This window comes from Hemiscyllium ocellatum, chromosome 35, assembly GCF_020745735.1.
Source record: "Hemiscyllium ocellatum isolate sHemOce1 chromosome 35, sHemOce1.pat.X.cur, whole genome shotgun sequence".
NCBI classification, from domain to species: Eukaryota; Metazoa; Chordata; class Chondrichthyes; order Orectolobiformes; family Hemiscylliidae; genus Hemiscyllium; species Hemiscyllium ocellatum.
In genome coordinates this window covers 10082158-10098600 of record NC_083435.1, presented here as the reverse complement: position 1 = coordinate 10098600, position 16443 = coordinate 10082158, and the positions used below count along the sequence as shown (strand labels likewise).

The 16443-nt window shown below is 52.8% G+C and overlaps 1 protein-coding gene across 1 annotated transcript in view; it reads right to left on the bottom strand.

Moving 5' to 3' along the window:
• The window catches only part of LOC132832949 (tenascin-X-like), a 171531-nt gene extending 155448 nt beyond the window's left edge, over positions 1-16083 (bottom strand). The window contains exon 1 of the mRNA XM_060851197.1: positions 15937-16083. Within this exon, the coding sequence (XP_060707180.1) occupies positions 15937-16083 (147 nt within the window). The remainder of the gene's footprint in view (positions 1-15936) is intronic.
• Between the last annotated feature and the right edge of the window lie 360 nt (positions 16084-16443).

The following is a 16443-nucleotide window of genomic DNA, read 5'->3' as shown; positions in this document are numbered from 1 at the left end:
TATGAAAAGCTTTGGGATGTCCTGTGGAGGGGAAAGGTCATTTCAAAATTAGCATCTTTTTGCTCTTTCAGTCTTTCCATTGTGACAGTGAGCAGCTGATGGAAAACCTCAGGAAAAGGCTTTTTACGAACCCAGCCCAATCTCTGACCATCAATCAGCTGGGTGGGAAGGCTACGGAGGTAAGGGAGATGGCTGGGAGATGGGGGAGGGTAGTGTTAGAGGCCCCACATCCCATGTGTGAACCATTGCGTGCTGATTGTAATGAGTGACCATAATCTAACCCTTTGCTACAGGAAATCTGGGAATCTCAGAAGGGAGAGAGGAAGCTGGACTTGGCTGTCTGCCTCTCTCTGGATTTCTCCAGGGAAACCGTTGGGCCCTGCCTAACTCCCCCTTCTCCACCCCCCCACTCCCCCTCCCCCATCCCTGAGCCAACCCAGCTGCTCTGCACTGGCGACTGCAGCGTCCTGGAACAGGAGCCTCCTTATTCCAACTGAAGCTCAGTCACTCACTGCGACTGTTTGACGTGGGGAGGCTGCAGGAAGGTGCATTTACATAGCACCGTCAGTGTAATAAGCTAGTCCAAGGCACATCAGCAGACCACTGCTTGATATGGGCAGATCTGGATGAGGAGAACGAGACAGCGTTTTGCAGGAAAATCTTGAAGGATCGAAGGGAAGTGGGGGTTTCTGGAAGCCACATGTGGAGTAAATCCTGGAGGTGATGACGGAGATGGGAACAGGGGAGGTTAGGTAGGGGCCTGGCAGCATTTCAAACCATTTGCACTGTAAACTGGGAGGTCAGGCCCAGGGAGAGGGAAGGCGGGAGTGGGGGGGGGAGATTGGGAGTGGGGGCAGGCACAGGGAGGGGGCAAGGTGGGGGAGGGTGAGAGAGGGGGCAGGGTCAGGGAGGGGGAAGGTGGGGGAGGATGGGAGTGAGGGCAGGGTCAGGGAAGAGGAAGGTGGGAAAGAGAGCAGGGTCAAGGAGAGGGAAGGTGGGCGAGGGTGGGAGTGAGGGCAGGGTCAGGGAGGGGGAAAGTGGGGGACAGTGGGAGTGGGGGCAGGGTCAGGGGAAAGTGGAGGAGAGTGAGGGGGAGCAGGTTCAGGCAGAGGGGGAAGGTGGGGTAGGGTGGGAGTGGGGTCAGGGAGGGTGAAGGTGGGGGAGGGTGGGAGTGGGGTCAGGGAGGGTGAAGGTGGGGGAGGGTGGGAGTGGGGGAAAGGTCAGGGAGGGGGGAAGGTGGGGGAGGGTGAGAGTGGGGGCAGGGTCAGGGAGGGGGATGGTGGGGGAGGATGGAAGTGGGGGTCAGGGTCAGGAAGGGGGGAAGGTGGGGTAGGGTGGGAGTAGGGGTCAGGGTCAGGGAGGGGGGAAGGTGGGGGGGAGGGTGTGGGGGCAGAGTCTAGGAGGGTATGGTGGGGATAGGTGTGGGGGTGCAGGGTCATGGAGGGGGAAGGTGGGGGAGGGTGGGAGTTGGGGCAGGGTCATAGAGGGGGAAGGTGTGGGATGGTGAGAGTGGGGGCAGGGGCAGGGAGGGGGATGGTGGGGGAGGGTGGGAGGGAGGGCAGGGAGGGGGTGGTGGGGGAGGGTGGAAGTGGGAGCAGGGCCCTGGGAGGGGGAAGATGGGGGAGGGTGGGAGTGGGGGCAGGGTCAGGGAGGGGGATGGTGGGGGAGGGTGGGAGTTGGGGCAGGGTCACGGTGGGGGGGCTGGGAGTGGGGGGCAGGGTCAGAGAGGGGGGAAGGTGGGGGAGGGTGGGAGTGGGTGCAGGGTCAGGGAGAGCATGTGGGGGAGGGTGTGGGTTAGCAGGGTCAGGGAGGGGGGAAGGTGGGGAAAGTTGAGGGGGAGCAGGGTTAGGGAGGGGGGAAGGTGGGGGAGGTTGAGGGGGAGCAGGGTTAGGGAGGGGAGAAGGTGGGGGAGGGGAGAGTGGGGAGGGTGGGAGTGGGTGCACGGTCAGGGAGGGCATGTGGGGGAGCAGGCTCCGGGAGGGGGAAGGTGGGGGAGGTTGAGGGGGAGCAGGGTCAGGGTGAGGTGAAGGTGGGGGAGGGCGGGAGTGGGGGCAGGGTCAGGGGGTGAAGGTCGTGGAGGTGAGTGGGGAGGTTTGGGGAGGGTGAAGTTGAGTGCTGGGGGAGGTTCGGGTGAGGATTAGGGGCCAGGTGGATGTATAGTTGGGGGGCAGTGTGTGGAGGTGAGGGGTGGGTGTTCGGAGCAGTGTAGCTGAGGGGTTGGCTGGGGGTGAAGGTTGGGGTTTGGTTGAGGTGAACTGAATGGAAATTTCAGTCTGTTTCTTTGTGTCTCCCCTCCACACCTGATCCGATGTTTAATTTAAAAAAGGACACATTTCAAACCGCCTGGATAACTGGGAATCACAGAGAGTATTGGGATAGCAATATATCCAGAGAGACAGGTAGCTCCTTTCTTCCTGTCCCGTAGTTGTTGGAAAGCTTTTGTGAATGGGATAGATTCAGCAGCAGAATGTTTAACCTCCCTCTCCCCCCCAACCCGATTCACTGGGAGAGCTGAAATGTTGAAACAGTCGCTTAAATAAGCAGCGATCGCAGACTCAGGGAGTTTGCACGTCAGTGTCAATCTGACCTTTCTCTTCCTTAAAGGAATCCTTTGTGCCCACTTAATGAGAGGGAGACGGAGAGAGAGAGGTCCCATTGAGCCTCAAGGACAAGACCTCGATTGAGCAAGGCAGCATCCTACACAGGAGGGAGGTTGTCAGGCAGGGAGGCAACATGAAAATCTAACATTACACAGAAAACGCAGTCGTGATTAGTGAAAGAAACACACAGCTCATTAACCTGATTGATTCAGGAGAGGCCGACCCAGTAAATCAATAAATAAACAGCCTGAAATGCAGAGGGAAAAGATAGCAATCGCATTCATTGGCCCAACCCTTCATCCTTCCTCAAGCACAGGCTTTGTATTTTGATGTTCCTTTCTGGCACTTGTCCTCGGAAAAAGCCTCTGTGTGTCCGCTATCATCTGGGGTGACACCTTTTTTTTCCCCATTAATTAAAAGTAATTCCTGCTCCTAATGAGCATCAGAGCTTTGAGCAGAGGACAGTAAGTGTCACTGCCTTGTGGCTGAGTAGATTTTAAACTGAGGTCTCATCTGCTCTCTCTACTGAATAACAGCGAGGAGATTTTGGAGAAGGGATGTTCTCCAACGATGAGCCCTCGATCAACACTGTTTCAAAGTGTTATTATTATCACTGGTCATTAACGCTGCTGTTTGTTGGAGATCTCCTGTTGATAAACGAACCTTGTTCATCTTAATTCAACCACAACAGGAACCCACTGCAGATCTATCAACTGGAAACTGCTCCCAGCTGACCCACAGTCATGAAAGGCATTATGTAAATGCAAAATTCTCTTCTCTCCTGTGGAATTTCACATGGGGAGGGGGTTAAGTGCATTCCACAATCTCTGTGCACAGCTGTCCAGCCACTTGTATGATTCTCTGAGGTGTACTTGAGGTTACCATGTTATAAACACAGGAGTTAATCCTCACACAGCAAGCTCCTATAACCAACTGTGCGTTGATGACCAGGTAAACTGCTGCCGGTGTTGGTTAAACCTGAGTCCAAGGTATCATATCCCTATGTTGTTGTTATCGGTTAGTTTGATGTATCTTTACATTGATCTGGCCTCACTGGTCTCACTGCATCTGAACAATGTACATCACTTTGTTATCTCATCTGTTCATCCACGCCATCCTGATAACAAATATTTTAACAGAAACAGCCTCCAAATCTCCGTGGTTAATCATCCCTTATAGTTTCTTTGGTGTTTCGCTTTCATGTGATAAAGGGATTAATGAGGTGAACTTGGACTTGAACCTTTGAACAGGGGGATTGATGATTCCTGTAAGTACTAGGCTCAGTCACCCACATGTACAGTCACAGTGAGACCCGAATGTATCTGGTGCTAATGCTTAGAGGCCAGGGATCTGGTTAAAAGGTGGAGATATGGTCAAGGGTTGAACACGCTCAAGCTGAAAGCATTTTGAAAGTTTAATGTACCACTTTTGTATCAAATTTCTTTCTACATAACTTGAATAGATATGTTAACATGTTCAAGAGGAATTGGTGAATGATTAAGTAAAATAGGCAGAAGCATGTCCAAATGTGTGTGTGTATGTATGTGTATGGATCTATGTATACATGTGTGTGCATATGTATCTGCATATGTGTTCATACGTGTGTGTATCTGTGTAAGCATGTGTTTGTCTATATGTGCACCCGTGTGTGTCTCCCCATATACATGTATATACATGTTTGTGTGTGTATCTGTCTATGTGTGTTTGTATGTATATCTGTGTACGTGTGTTTGTCTATATGTATATCTCTGTGTGTATCTGTGTACGTATGTTTGTCTATATGTATATCTGTGTGTGCATCTGTGTCTGTAGGTTTGTCTTATATATATCTGTTTGTGTATATTTGTGTATGTGTGTTTGTCTACATGTATATTTGTGTGTGTATATCTGTGTACGTGGGATTGTTTGTGTATCTGTGTATGTGTGTTTGTCGATAAGTGTATCTGTATGTGTATATCTGTGTGTGTGTTTGGCTATATGTATATCTGTGTATGTGTGTTTGTTTATATGTATATCTGTGTGTGTGTTTGTCTATATGTATATCTGTGTGTAAATCTGTGTGTATGTTTGTCTATATGTATATATGTGTGTATATCTGTGTATATGTTTGTCTATATGTATATATGTGTGTATCTGTGTACACGTGTTTTCCAGAATATCACCGATGGAGTACAGACATCATACCACAGTAAACGAGATTCTTCAATGACCCTCAGCAGCACCCTAACCCTAAGGACCTCTGTCGTGTTGGCAGACCAGCTAACTATTCCCCACAAGTGCATCATGGGAGTTATTGTGGACTAGCTATTTTACTGTGTTGCTTCACAAACAGGTAGATGTTGCTGCCCTCACAGAGTACAGCAAGCACTGCAATTCATTTCTGCAGAGGTCAGATGGAAGCCAAGTTCGGGGAAGATTGAGCAGGGCTCTCATCGGGTAGATTTACTGATCTGTGGGGGAGTTGAGGGCTGTGTGGGGATGGGGAGAGAAGCTGAAAATGTGTTGCTGGAAAAGCGCAGCAGGTCAGGCAGCATCCAAGAAGCAGGAGAGTCGACGTTTCGGGCATGAGCCCTTCTTCAGGAATGAGTAGGGTGTGCCAAGCAGGCTAAGATAAAAGGTAGGGAGGAGGGACTTGGGGGAGGGGCATTGGAAATGCAATAGGTGGAAGGAGGTTAAGGTGAGGGTGATAAGGTGAGGGTGATAGGCCGGAGTGGGGGTGGGGGCGGAGAGGGCAGGAAGAAGTTTGCAGGTTAGGAAGGTGGTGCTGAGTTCGAGGGTTGGGACTGAGACAAGGTGGGGGAAGGGGAAATGAGGAAACTGGAGAAATCTGAGTTCATCCCTTGTGGTTAGGGGGTTCCTAGACGGATGATGAGACGCTCTTCCTCCAGCCGTCGTGTTGCTATGGTCTGGTGATGGAGGAGTCCAAGGATCTGCTTGTCCTTAGTGGAGTGGGAGGGGGAGTTGAAGTGTTGAGCCACGGGGTGGTTGGGTTGGTTGGTCCAGGTGTCCCAGAGGTGTTCTCTGAAACGTTCCGCAAGTAGGCGGCCTGTCTCCCCAATATAGAGGAGGCTACATCGGGTGCAGCGGATGCAGTAAATGATGTGTGTGGAGGTGCAGGAGAATTTGTGGTGGATATGGAAGGATCCCTTGGGTCCTTGGAGAGAAGTAAGGGGGGAGGTGTGGGCGCAAATTTTGCATTTCTTGCGGTTGCAGGGGAAGGTACCAGAAGTGGAGGTTGGGTTGGTGGGAGGGTGTGGACCTGACGAGGGAGTCACGGAGTGAGTGGTCTTTTTGGAATGCTGATAGGGAGGGGAGGGAAATATAGCCCTGGTGGTGGGGTCCGTTTGGAGGTGGCAGAAATGACGACAGATGGCACGGTGGCACAGTGGTTAGCACTGCTGCCTCACAGCGCCAGGGACCTGGGTTCGATTCCTGCCTCAGGCGACTGACTGTTTGGAGTTTGCACGTTCTCCCCGTGTCTGCGTGGGTTTCCTCCGGGTGCTCCGGTTTCCTCCCACAGTCCAAAGATGTGCGGGTCAGGTGAATTGGCCATGCTAAATTGCCCGTAGTGTTAGGTAAGGGGTATATGTAGGGGTATGGGTGGGTTGCGCTTCGGCGGGTCAGTGTGGACTTGTTGGGCTGAAGGGCCTGTTTCCACACTGTAAGTAATCTAATGATACGATGTACATGGAGGTTGGTGGGGTGGTAGGTGAGGACCAATAGGGTTTTGTCCTGGTGGTGGTTGGAGGGGTGGGGCTCATGGGCGGAGGAGCGGGAAGTATAGGAAATGCGGTGGAGAGCAAAGTCAACCACGTCTGGGGGGAAATTGCGGTCTTTGAAGAAGGAGGCCATCTGGGCTGTACGGTATTGGAGCTAGGCCTCCTGGGTGCTGTCCCGACCATAGGTCCCGAACCCAGATGGCCTCCTTCTTCAAAGATTGCAATTTCCCCAGATGTGGTTGGCGATGCTCTTCACCAAATCTCTACTTCCCGCTCCTCCGCCCTTGAGCCCCGCCCCTCCAATCGCCACCAGGACAGAACCCCACTGGTTCTCACTTACCACCCCACCAACCTCCATATACACCATATCATCCGTCACCATTTCCGCCACCTCCAAACAGATCCCACCACCAAAGATATATTTCCCTCCCCTCCCCTATCAGCGTGCCAAAAAGACCACTCACTCCGTGACTCCCTCGTCAAGTCCACACCCTCCCACTAACCTAACCTCCACTCCCGGCACCTTCCCCTGCAACCGCAAGAGATGAAAAACTTGCGCCTACACCTCCCCCCTTACTTCTCTCCAAGGCCCCAAGGGATCCTTCCATATCCGCCACAAATTCACCTGCACCTCCACACACATCATCTATTGCATCCGCTGCACCCGATGTGGCCTTCTCCATATTGGGGAGACAGGCCGCCTACTTGCGGAACGTTTCTGGGACACCCGGACCAACCAACTCAACCACCCCTTAGCTCAACATTTCAACTCCCCCTCCCACTCCACCAAGGACATGCAGGTCCTTGGACTCCACCATCGCTAGACCATAGCAACACAACGGCTGGAGGAAGAGCGCCTCATCTTCCGCCTGGGAACCCTCCAACCACAAGGGATGAACTCAGATGTCTCTAGCTTCCTCATTTCCCCTCCCCCCACCTTGTCTCAGTCCCAACCCTAGAACTCAGCACCGCCTTCCTAACCTGCAATCTTCTTCCTGACCTCTCCGCCCCCACTCTCACTCCGGTCTATCACCCTCACCTTAACCTCCGTCCACCTATCGCATTTCCAACGCCCCTCCCCCAAGTCCCTCCTTCCTACCTTTTATCTTAGCCTGCTTGGCACACCCTCCTCGTTCCTGAAGAAGGGCTCATGCTCGAAACGTCAATTCTCCCGCTCCTTGGATGCTGCCTGACCTGCTGCGCTTTTCCAGCAACACATTTTCAGCTCTGATCTCCAGCATCTGCATTCCTCACTCTCTCCGAATGGGGAGAGAAGGTGAGTTGAGTTTACAGTCAGATTCTGATCAGCCCTGACTGACAGGGCTCAATGGCCAGCTCCTCCTCCTGTTCCTATTGACCTGACAACAACATCTGGAGAGGTGTGAATGGGTCAGGGTTCCACACTGATAATGGGCTGAATAGTACCCATCCCCCCCGGCTGGAGACTCCTTGACACCTGCTCCTTCCGGCAGTGGGTTTAACCATGTTCATTTCACAAACGGATTAATGTTTAATGCAAAATTGAGGCAAGATTGTCTGCAGACAAAAGCAGACCAGATCCCAAAGTCTCTTGTGTTTTTTGAACCACATTAGCATATTCAACTCCCTTAAAATGTCAACTTCGCTCACAACAACTTTATAGAAACTGCACAAAAACAGATTGTCTGAAAGGAGTAAAATTGGTCATCGGCTCCGATACTGATTACCCATGCCCTCCACCACCCCCTCACCTCCCCCTCACCCTCAACTCTCCCTCACTCTCTCCCTTGACTCCACCCCCCTCACCCTCACCTCCACTTCCACCTCCCCCTTACATCCACCTCTCCTCACCCTCACCTCCATCTCCCCTCACCCTCACCTCCACTTCCACCTCCCCCTCACTCTCACCACCCCCTCACCTCTCTCTCACTCTCACCCTCGACTCCACCACCCCTCACCCTCATCTCCACCTCCACCTCACCCTCACCTCCACCTCCCCCTCACCTTCCCCTCACCCTCGGCTCCATCTCTCCTCACCCTCACCCTCATCTCCACCTCACCCTCACCCTCATCTCCACCTCACCCTCACCCTCATCTCCACCTCCACCTCACCCTCACCTCCACCTCCCCCTCACCTTCCCCTCACCCTCGGCTCCATCTCTCCTCACCCTCACCCTCATCTCCACCTCACCCTCACCCTCATCTCCACCTCACCCTCACCCTCACCATCATCTCCACCTCACCTCCCCCTCACCCTCACTTCCACCTCCCCCTCACCTCCCCAACCCCCTCTTCTTGCCCTCCCCCCACTCTCGACTCCACCTCCCCTCACCCTCACCTCCACCTCCACCTCACCCTCATCTCCACCTCCCCTCACCCTCACCCTCACCTCCCCAACCCTGTCTCCTCACCTCCACCTCACCCTCGACGCCACCTCCCCTCACCCTCCCCTCCACCTCCCCCTCACCCTCACCTCCCCAACTTCCTCTTCTTGCCCGCCCCCTCACCCTCTAAACCACCTCCCCCTTACCCTCACCTTCACCTCCACCTCCACCGCCCCCTCACCCTCAACTCCACCTGCCCCTCACCTCCACCTCCCCTCACCTTCACCTCACCCTCACCTCCACCTCCCCTCACCCTCATCTCCACCTCCCCCTCCCCCTCACCACACCCTCACCTCCACGTCACCCTTACCTCTACCTCCCCCTCACCCTCGCCTCCACTCCCCCTCGTCTCCACCTCACCTCACCTCACCTCCACCTCTCATTCCCTCTCACCTCCCCTCCCTCTCACCTCCACCTCCCATTCCCCCTCGCTTCCGCCTCCCATTCCCTCTCCCTCGTCTCCCCTCCCCTTCCCCCTCATTTCCGTCTCTCCATCGCCTCCCCCTCTCGTCCCCTCCCCACGCCTCCCCTCCCTCTCACCTCCCCCCCCCTAACCTCCACATCCCCCTCACCTCCCCTCCTCCTCACCTCCACCTCCCCCTCACCTCCGTCACCCCCTCACCTCCACCTCCCCTCACCTCCATCTCACCTCGACCTTACCCTCACCTCCACCTCGCCCTCCCCCTCACCTCTCCTTGCCTCCATTACCCCTAATGTCCATCTCCCCTTCACTTCCACCTCCCCCTCACCTACCCCTCCCCCTCACCTTTACGTCCCTCTCACCTCCACTCCCCATCACCTCCACCTCCCCCTCGACTCCACCTCCGCTCGCCTCACACCCACCTTCCCCTCACCGCCACTCCCTCTCACCTCCTCTCCCTCTCACCTCCACCTCCCCCTCACCTCCACCTCCCCCTCACCGCCACCTCCCCCTCACCTCCACCTTCCCCTCACCTCCCCCTCCCCCTCACCTCCCCCTCACCTCCCCCTCCCCCTCACCTCCACCTCTCCCTCCCTTCCCCCTTGCCTCCACTACCCCCTGCCCCACCCTCACTTCCCTTTCACCTCCACCTCCCCCTCACATCCACCTCCTTTTCACCCTCACCTTCCCCTTCGTGTCCACCTCCCCCAACCCTCACCTCCACCTCCCCCTCACCGCCACCTTCCCCTCACCTCCCCCTCACCTCCCCCTCCCCCTCACCTCCACCTCTCCCTCCCTTCCCCCTTGCCTCCACTACCCCCTGCCCCACCCTCACTTCCCTTTCACCTCCACCTCCCCCTCACATCCACCTCCTTTTCACCCTCACCTTCCCCTTCGTGTCCACCTCCCCCAACCCTCACCTTCACCTCCCCCTCGACTCCACCTCGCCCTCACCTCCACCTCCCCCTCAACTCCCTCCCTCTCACCTCCATCTCACCTCCAGCTCCCTCACCTCCCCTCCCCTTCGCTTCCATCTCCCCCTTGACTCCCCCTCCCCCTCACCTCCACCTCACTCTCAACTCCACCTCCCCTCACCTTCCCCTCACCTTCCCTCCCTCTCACCTCCACCTCCCTTGCCTCCCCTCTTCCTCATCTCTATCTGCCCCTCGCCTTACCCTGCCCCTCAGCTCCCATCCTCCACCCTGCCTCTCCCTCTACCCTCACCTCATCATGCCCTGAACACACCCTCCCCACTGGGCTGACAGTACCCCTGACCTCATTACCCTCGCTCACGCTGGTCCAGCCCTTGTTTCACCCTCCATAACTGAGAGCTTTCTCTGGTCAGTCCCCAGCAGGAAAGCTAATCAACTGTGGAGTGCTTCACATTTTGCTCTCCTCGTCCGGATGTTTCCAACATTCAGTTTCCCAGGAACGATTTCCCGGCTCTGGAATTGTCTCCCTGAAACTCTCCAGGCTCCCTGTCTCAGTTGCTCCCTGAAACATTTGTCTGTAATCAAGCTCATCCCTGCGCGCTGCCCAGCCCTCCAATCAGCATCTCCGAAACAGATAGAGAAATCGCCTGAGAGACTCAGTAAGTTTGGCAGCGTCTGTGGAGAGAGGGACAGAGTTAGTGTTTGGAATCTGATATGTCCTTTCCAGAAGGAGATCTATCCCTGTTGTGTTGATGGTCAGAGCGTGGAGACAGCAGAAAGCTCTTTGTCCCTTTGAGGCTGTTACTATGTTCTATTGCTGGAGGTAATCCTCATCTCTTTCCCTTTGCTCCATTGCCTCTCATTCACTTAACCCAACCAAACCTGATCCATCTCGATGGGGAAAGCTGCAGTTTTCCTCAGCTCCCACTGTTGGGGAGGAAGAGTTCCGAGTGTACAAGTGACCAAGCTCCCATGTCCTGCCTATGATTAGATTAGATTAGATTACTTACAGTGTGGGAACAGGCCCTTCGGCCCAACCGAAGCACAACCCACCCATACCCCTACATACCCCCCTTACCTAACACTATGGGTAATTTAGCATGGCCAATTCACCTGACCCGGACATCTTTGGACTGTGGGAGGAAACCGGAGCACCCGGAGGAAACCCACGCAGACACAGGGAGAACGTGCAAACTCCACACAGTCAGTCGCCTGAGTCGGGAATTGAACCCGGGTCTCAGGCGCTGTGAGGCAGCAGAGCTAACCACTGTGCCACCGTGCCGCCCACCAAAGGGCATGGTTTCTCTCTGTTTGTGACGCAAAAGCGTTTTGAACAACCTCCATCAGATCAATCTCCCGAATTGGAGAGAGTACAAACCATTTTATTCAACTTGCTGTGGTGATTTATCTGACCACTTTAACCTGGGTATTGTTTAGGGCAATCCGACTCTGTGCCCCAGCCTCCCTCATCACCCACTCTCCATTGGGGTCAGTGTTTTCTCCTTGAGGTGTAGAGTTTGAGCTGATCGCTGTGCTGTAGCCTGGGTCAGACCAGAGTGCTGGATGACTGTAACATCTCTTGCCCCCAGCTCCCTGACCAGAGTAGCAGGTTTAGTAACCCTGTATACATAGACACTCAGATCCTTTCCTCATCGACAGTCTGTCAACTCTGAATAAAATGTTCCGACGTGCTTCTCTTGGATTGGAAGGGGATGACCTCATGTTTGAAGATGAAGCAATGTTACTCAGTTAAAATAAAACCGATGAATTAGTGGGAGAAAGTGAGGACTGCAGATGCTGGAGATCAGAGTTGAGAATGTGGTGCTGGAAAAGCACAGCAGGTCAGGCAGCAGGAGCAGGAGAATCGACGTTTTGGATTCCTGATGAAGGGCTTATGCCCGAAACATCAATTCTCCTGCTCCTCGGATGCTGCCTAACCGGCTGTGCTGTCAATTTGTGGCTTCACTTTTGAACCAGCGCCAGGCGTGCCTCACACAACAAAGCCTTGCCTCGCGATTCCTGCTCCCGGAGTATTTGTTGTCGTTGCTGGGACTAGGATATTTCGAAAGCTGCTTCCCACCAGTTAGTGATGGGGTGAGGGTCCCACCGTTTCACTTGCCCTGATTTGACATTTACAGAGGCAGGCCATTTGGCCCAGACATTTCATGCTGGTCTTCATCAGAGCCCCTTCCCAAACCTGGTCATTGTATCCAGTGTGGATATCCTCCATTCCCATTCCCTACTCCCTGGTCTCTCCCTATCCAGCTTCCTCCTTTGAAAACAGACCCCACCCCTCTCCACTTCCTGCACAAACAGACATTGTCCCTTTTATCAGGAAATATCCACATTGAGGCAGGAGGGTTCCATTTCCAGGAGAAATGGGACACTCGGGAATGTGATCCACTCCAAGGGCTGCTGTGTTTTATCCTGCCTCCGCACTCAGCTGACAGGCAGCAAGGTCCGGAGAGCCGGAATATGATGGGATGAGGAAACGTGGGAGCTATAGTGGAGTTGAGACTGCAAACACAGATGCGCTAACCTCTCAGCAGGCCTGCTGAGCTGTATAGCTGGGGACGAGAAGGGGGAGTGTGCACGGGGGTGGGGGAGGGAGGGGGTGTGTGGGACAGGACACAGTCTCCCTCCTGCCACTTGCAGCTGTGCAAAATTCCCATCATCACCTCCAGCCAAGCCACTCTGCCTGGCCCCTGCTCCTGCACTTATGTCAGAGCCATTATGTAAGGCATAGTTTCCACTTCTGCCTCTGAGAGGGCTCCAGCATTCTGCAACTCCCCTCTCAAACTGTCTGCGGAGATTTACAGCAGGACTTGGACTTTTCACATCATCGTCACCTTGGGGATTATAGGAGGAAATAATTTATTACAGTCATTTCACACAATCCCTGTGTCTCAGACATAAATCTCCAATTTAACAGAGGATTACCTTCATGTAGAACAATTTAGAATGTAATCTTTACAGCAAGAGATCATCAGAGATTACATCAACCAATCAACAACCCATCTACATCACATCTATCCATCAGTTATTTGTCTATTATTCATCTCTCTACTTAAATATATATATATAGAGAGAGAGAGAGATATCTCATTTTTCCGTGATGAATTTGTGACCACATTTATATGAAATCTTCCTGAACAGGTTTGATCCCCCACATAGGTAAAACATTCCTGATGAAGGCTTCTGCCTGTCTCCTGCTCCTCGTATGCTGCCTGACCTGCTGTGCTTTTCCAGCACCACCCTTTTCGACTCCCACTGTAGCGCCACCACTTGACAGTGGGAATAATTGCAAAATGGATCGAACATTGGAAAAAGGTGCCCATCACAATCCCTTCCTCTTCTCTCTCGAGAGGGAATTTACCAGAATGAAGGATCCGAGGAAAGATTAGAGAGATTGGGCTTACCCTGCTTGGAGCAGAGCGAATTAAGAGGTGACCGCATCGAGGTGTTCAAACCTCTGACCAGTTTTGACAGGGTAAAGAAGGATCCTTTGTTTCCACTCCTTCTTATGTCGGTAATTAGAGTCTCAATTTTAAGATTGTCAGCAAGAGAGCTAGGAGTGGGATGAGGAGAAACTTCTTGACTCAGAGAGTTGTTGGATTTGGAACGCACTGCCTGGGAGACTGGGGAGATGCATTCTATAGGAGGTTTCAAAAGAGAGCCAGATATAAATTTGTAAGTGATGCATTCAGACAGCTGCAGAGCTGCAGAGTGGAACTAGGTGGGAGCTGGTACAGACAGGATGGGATGAATGGCCTCCTACTGCACTGTAAATGTCTATGATTCTCTATGGTTCTATTCTTTGGAGTTCTCCTCTTCTGTTCCCCGGAGAGGGTAAACTGGACCTTGGATTATGCTCAGGGTGGTGCCCCTGATATTGCAGTGCACTGAGTCAATCCGAAACATTGCCAGGCATTGCATTGGCAAAGCGACAGTTAGGATGGGCACTGCCAGAGGCAATGGATACCAGGCACCAGGCCTGCAACACTGTGGACACAGGACCAAGATCTTATCATTACTGCACAGTGCAGGGAGATGCCACCACCAGGAACCTGGCCATGAGCAGACCCAGAGTTATAAACACCATCCAGACCATTCACATTCAGAGGTGAAAAGGATTAATCTCAACAGCAAAAGGCTGAGGACAGTACAGTGTATTCCTGGCTGGTTACAGTCCTCTAGCTGACAGCTGCAGAAGTAATTGTGTGACATGACTTGAGGTGTATGCTTTTTCCAGCGAGACTTCCTTCAGTGTCTCGCTACACCAGGTCCAAAGTCACATCAGCTGCAAAGCCAGCTGTCTGGTATCTGACCAGGTGTGTGGCCCCCTGACAGGGACTGGAATTGGAAGACAGGGAGATGTGCTTGGCCCCAGCAAAGCTGAAGGCCGAGGGAAGAATTGTGAAGCTGGGGGCCTGTCTCTGGGCTGACCTTTAGCATCACTGTCTGTGGGAACCTCAGAGGGAGTGCAGCACAGATTCACCAGAGTGAGACCAGCACACAGCTAGACAAACAGCAGCGAGGTCTTTAAGCTGATTGAAGAAAGCAGAAAGAGAAAAACAATCTTTTCTGCTAGCAATCCAGACAAACGAAGCAAGATCTTAAAATTCGAGGTAGACCTTTTACGGGTGATGCCAGGAAATATTACTTTGCACACACAATGGCGGTGGAGATCTGGAACTCTTATACACTGCCAAAGTGAAAAGCTCAGCTTGGTAGGTTTTTTTGCGGTAAGTATTAAGGAATATAGAACCGTGACAAGTGAATGGAGTTAGATCCAGGTCACCAGTGATCGAGGTAAATGGGAAGACAGGCTGAAGGAGCAGAATGCTCTTCTTAAGAGGGAGATCAGGCAGGAAATGGTGAGTTTGTGTCAGACATCCTGAAAAAGAATTGTCTGTGTCCCAGGTAAATGGCAGGATAAGTGAAAAAAAGGCAATACTACATCTTTCCCAGATGTTTATTCAACCCAGGAAAACATCCAAATACATTTTGTCAGGAGCATTCTCAAAACAACAGCTGATTCCAAACTTTACAGATGTCCAAATAAAAAGTGAGTTTAAGTAGTGCCTTACAGGAGGAAAGAGAGACAGAAACAGAGAGAGACAGACAGACAGAGAGAGAGAGACAGAGACAGAGACAGAGAGAGGCACAGAAAGAGAGAGGCAGAGAGAGAGACAGTGAGACAGAGAGAAGCAGAGAGAGAGAGAGAGGGGGAGAGGTACAGAAAGGGGCTTGCAGGAGGTCCAGCCCAGATAGCTGAAAGTAGTGAAGGCCAGCGAGCCAGTTAAAGTTGATCACTGTCTTTCGCTGAACTCCAAGCTCACTGCCTGGCTTACTTTAACTGGTTAATTTAGCACCTTTTCCACTAAAACCTCTTCAGAAACCATAAATTCTCTTTGTGCTAACTGGAAGGAAGAATTGACTTCTGCTTACCATAGAGACAGACTGGTAAATAGGGAGATAAACAGCTCCACAGTCTGGCTTTTTAATGACTTCAGTGGCTGAAATATCATTAAGAGTTTACGAGTCCCCAAAGCATGACATTGAGAAGTCAGTGGAGCTGGAATTTGAAGTTCCAGTCAATATGCTGTCTCCCTGTCAGCAGACACAGCCCCAACTGCAATCCAGACAGCTGACGCATATGCAACCCCTCTCCCCGTCCACGGTACTGTCCGTCAGTTCCCCATCCAGCTGGATTGTAGTCCCACAGTTCCAAACCTCTCAAGTTGAATGAGGAATCCTCCTTGCACAAGGTGTTCTCAGGTCTACATCCAGCCTCTAGGGAGAGCTGTCCGGATTCACAATCAAGACTTGACCTGCCCATCTCCCATGAACTGACAGACTGGGAGAAATCTAACTGGGGGGAGAGATTTGTGGTGGCACCAGGCGGAAAGTCTCAATGTAATCAGCATCTTGCTCCTTCTCTTTGGTTTTCCACGAGGGGGTGTGGGACAAGGTTCTCACCAGGCAGTGAGGTGGTGATGGTTGCTTGTTGAATGGTCTGTGGGTGGCACAGCTCACCTCATTCATGTTTCGCCTCCTATTTTACCCAAATACCTCTGTGATGCTGACAGCCAAACTGATAGGCACTATCCACATGCCAACAACATTGGCATGTGGCACCCAGTAGACCCTCCTGACCGCCATGGCATCTCTCCAATGCACACACACCGCAAGCACAGGATTGGATTGCAGGGCACACTGGCAGCTGGTAATGAAGGCTGCAGTTGGCACACTATGCAGATTAGCACAGACTCATTGGCACAAACTAGAGCAGGGTGCCAGTGCACAGATTAGAGCAGGGTCCCAGTGCACAGACTGGTGCAGGCTCCCAGTGCACAGATTAGAGCAGGACTGGAGCAGGCTCCCAGTGCATACACTAGAGCAGGC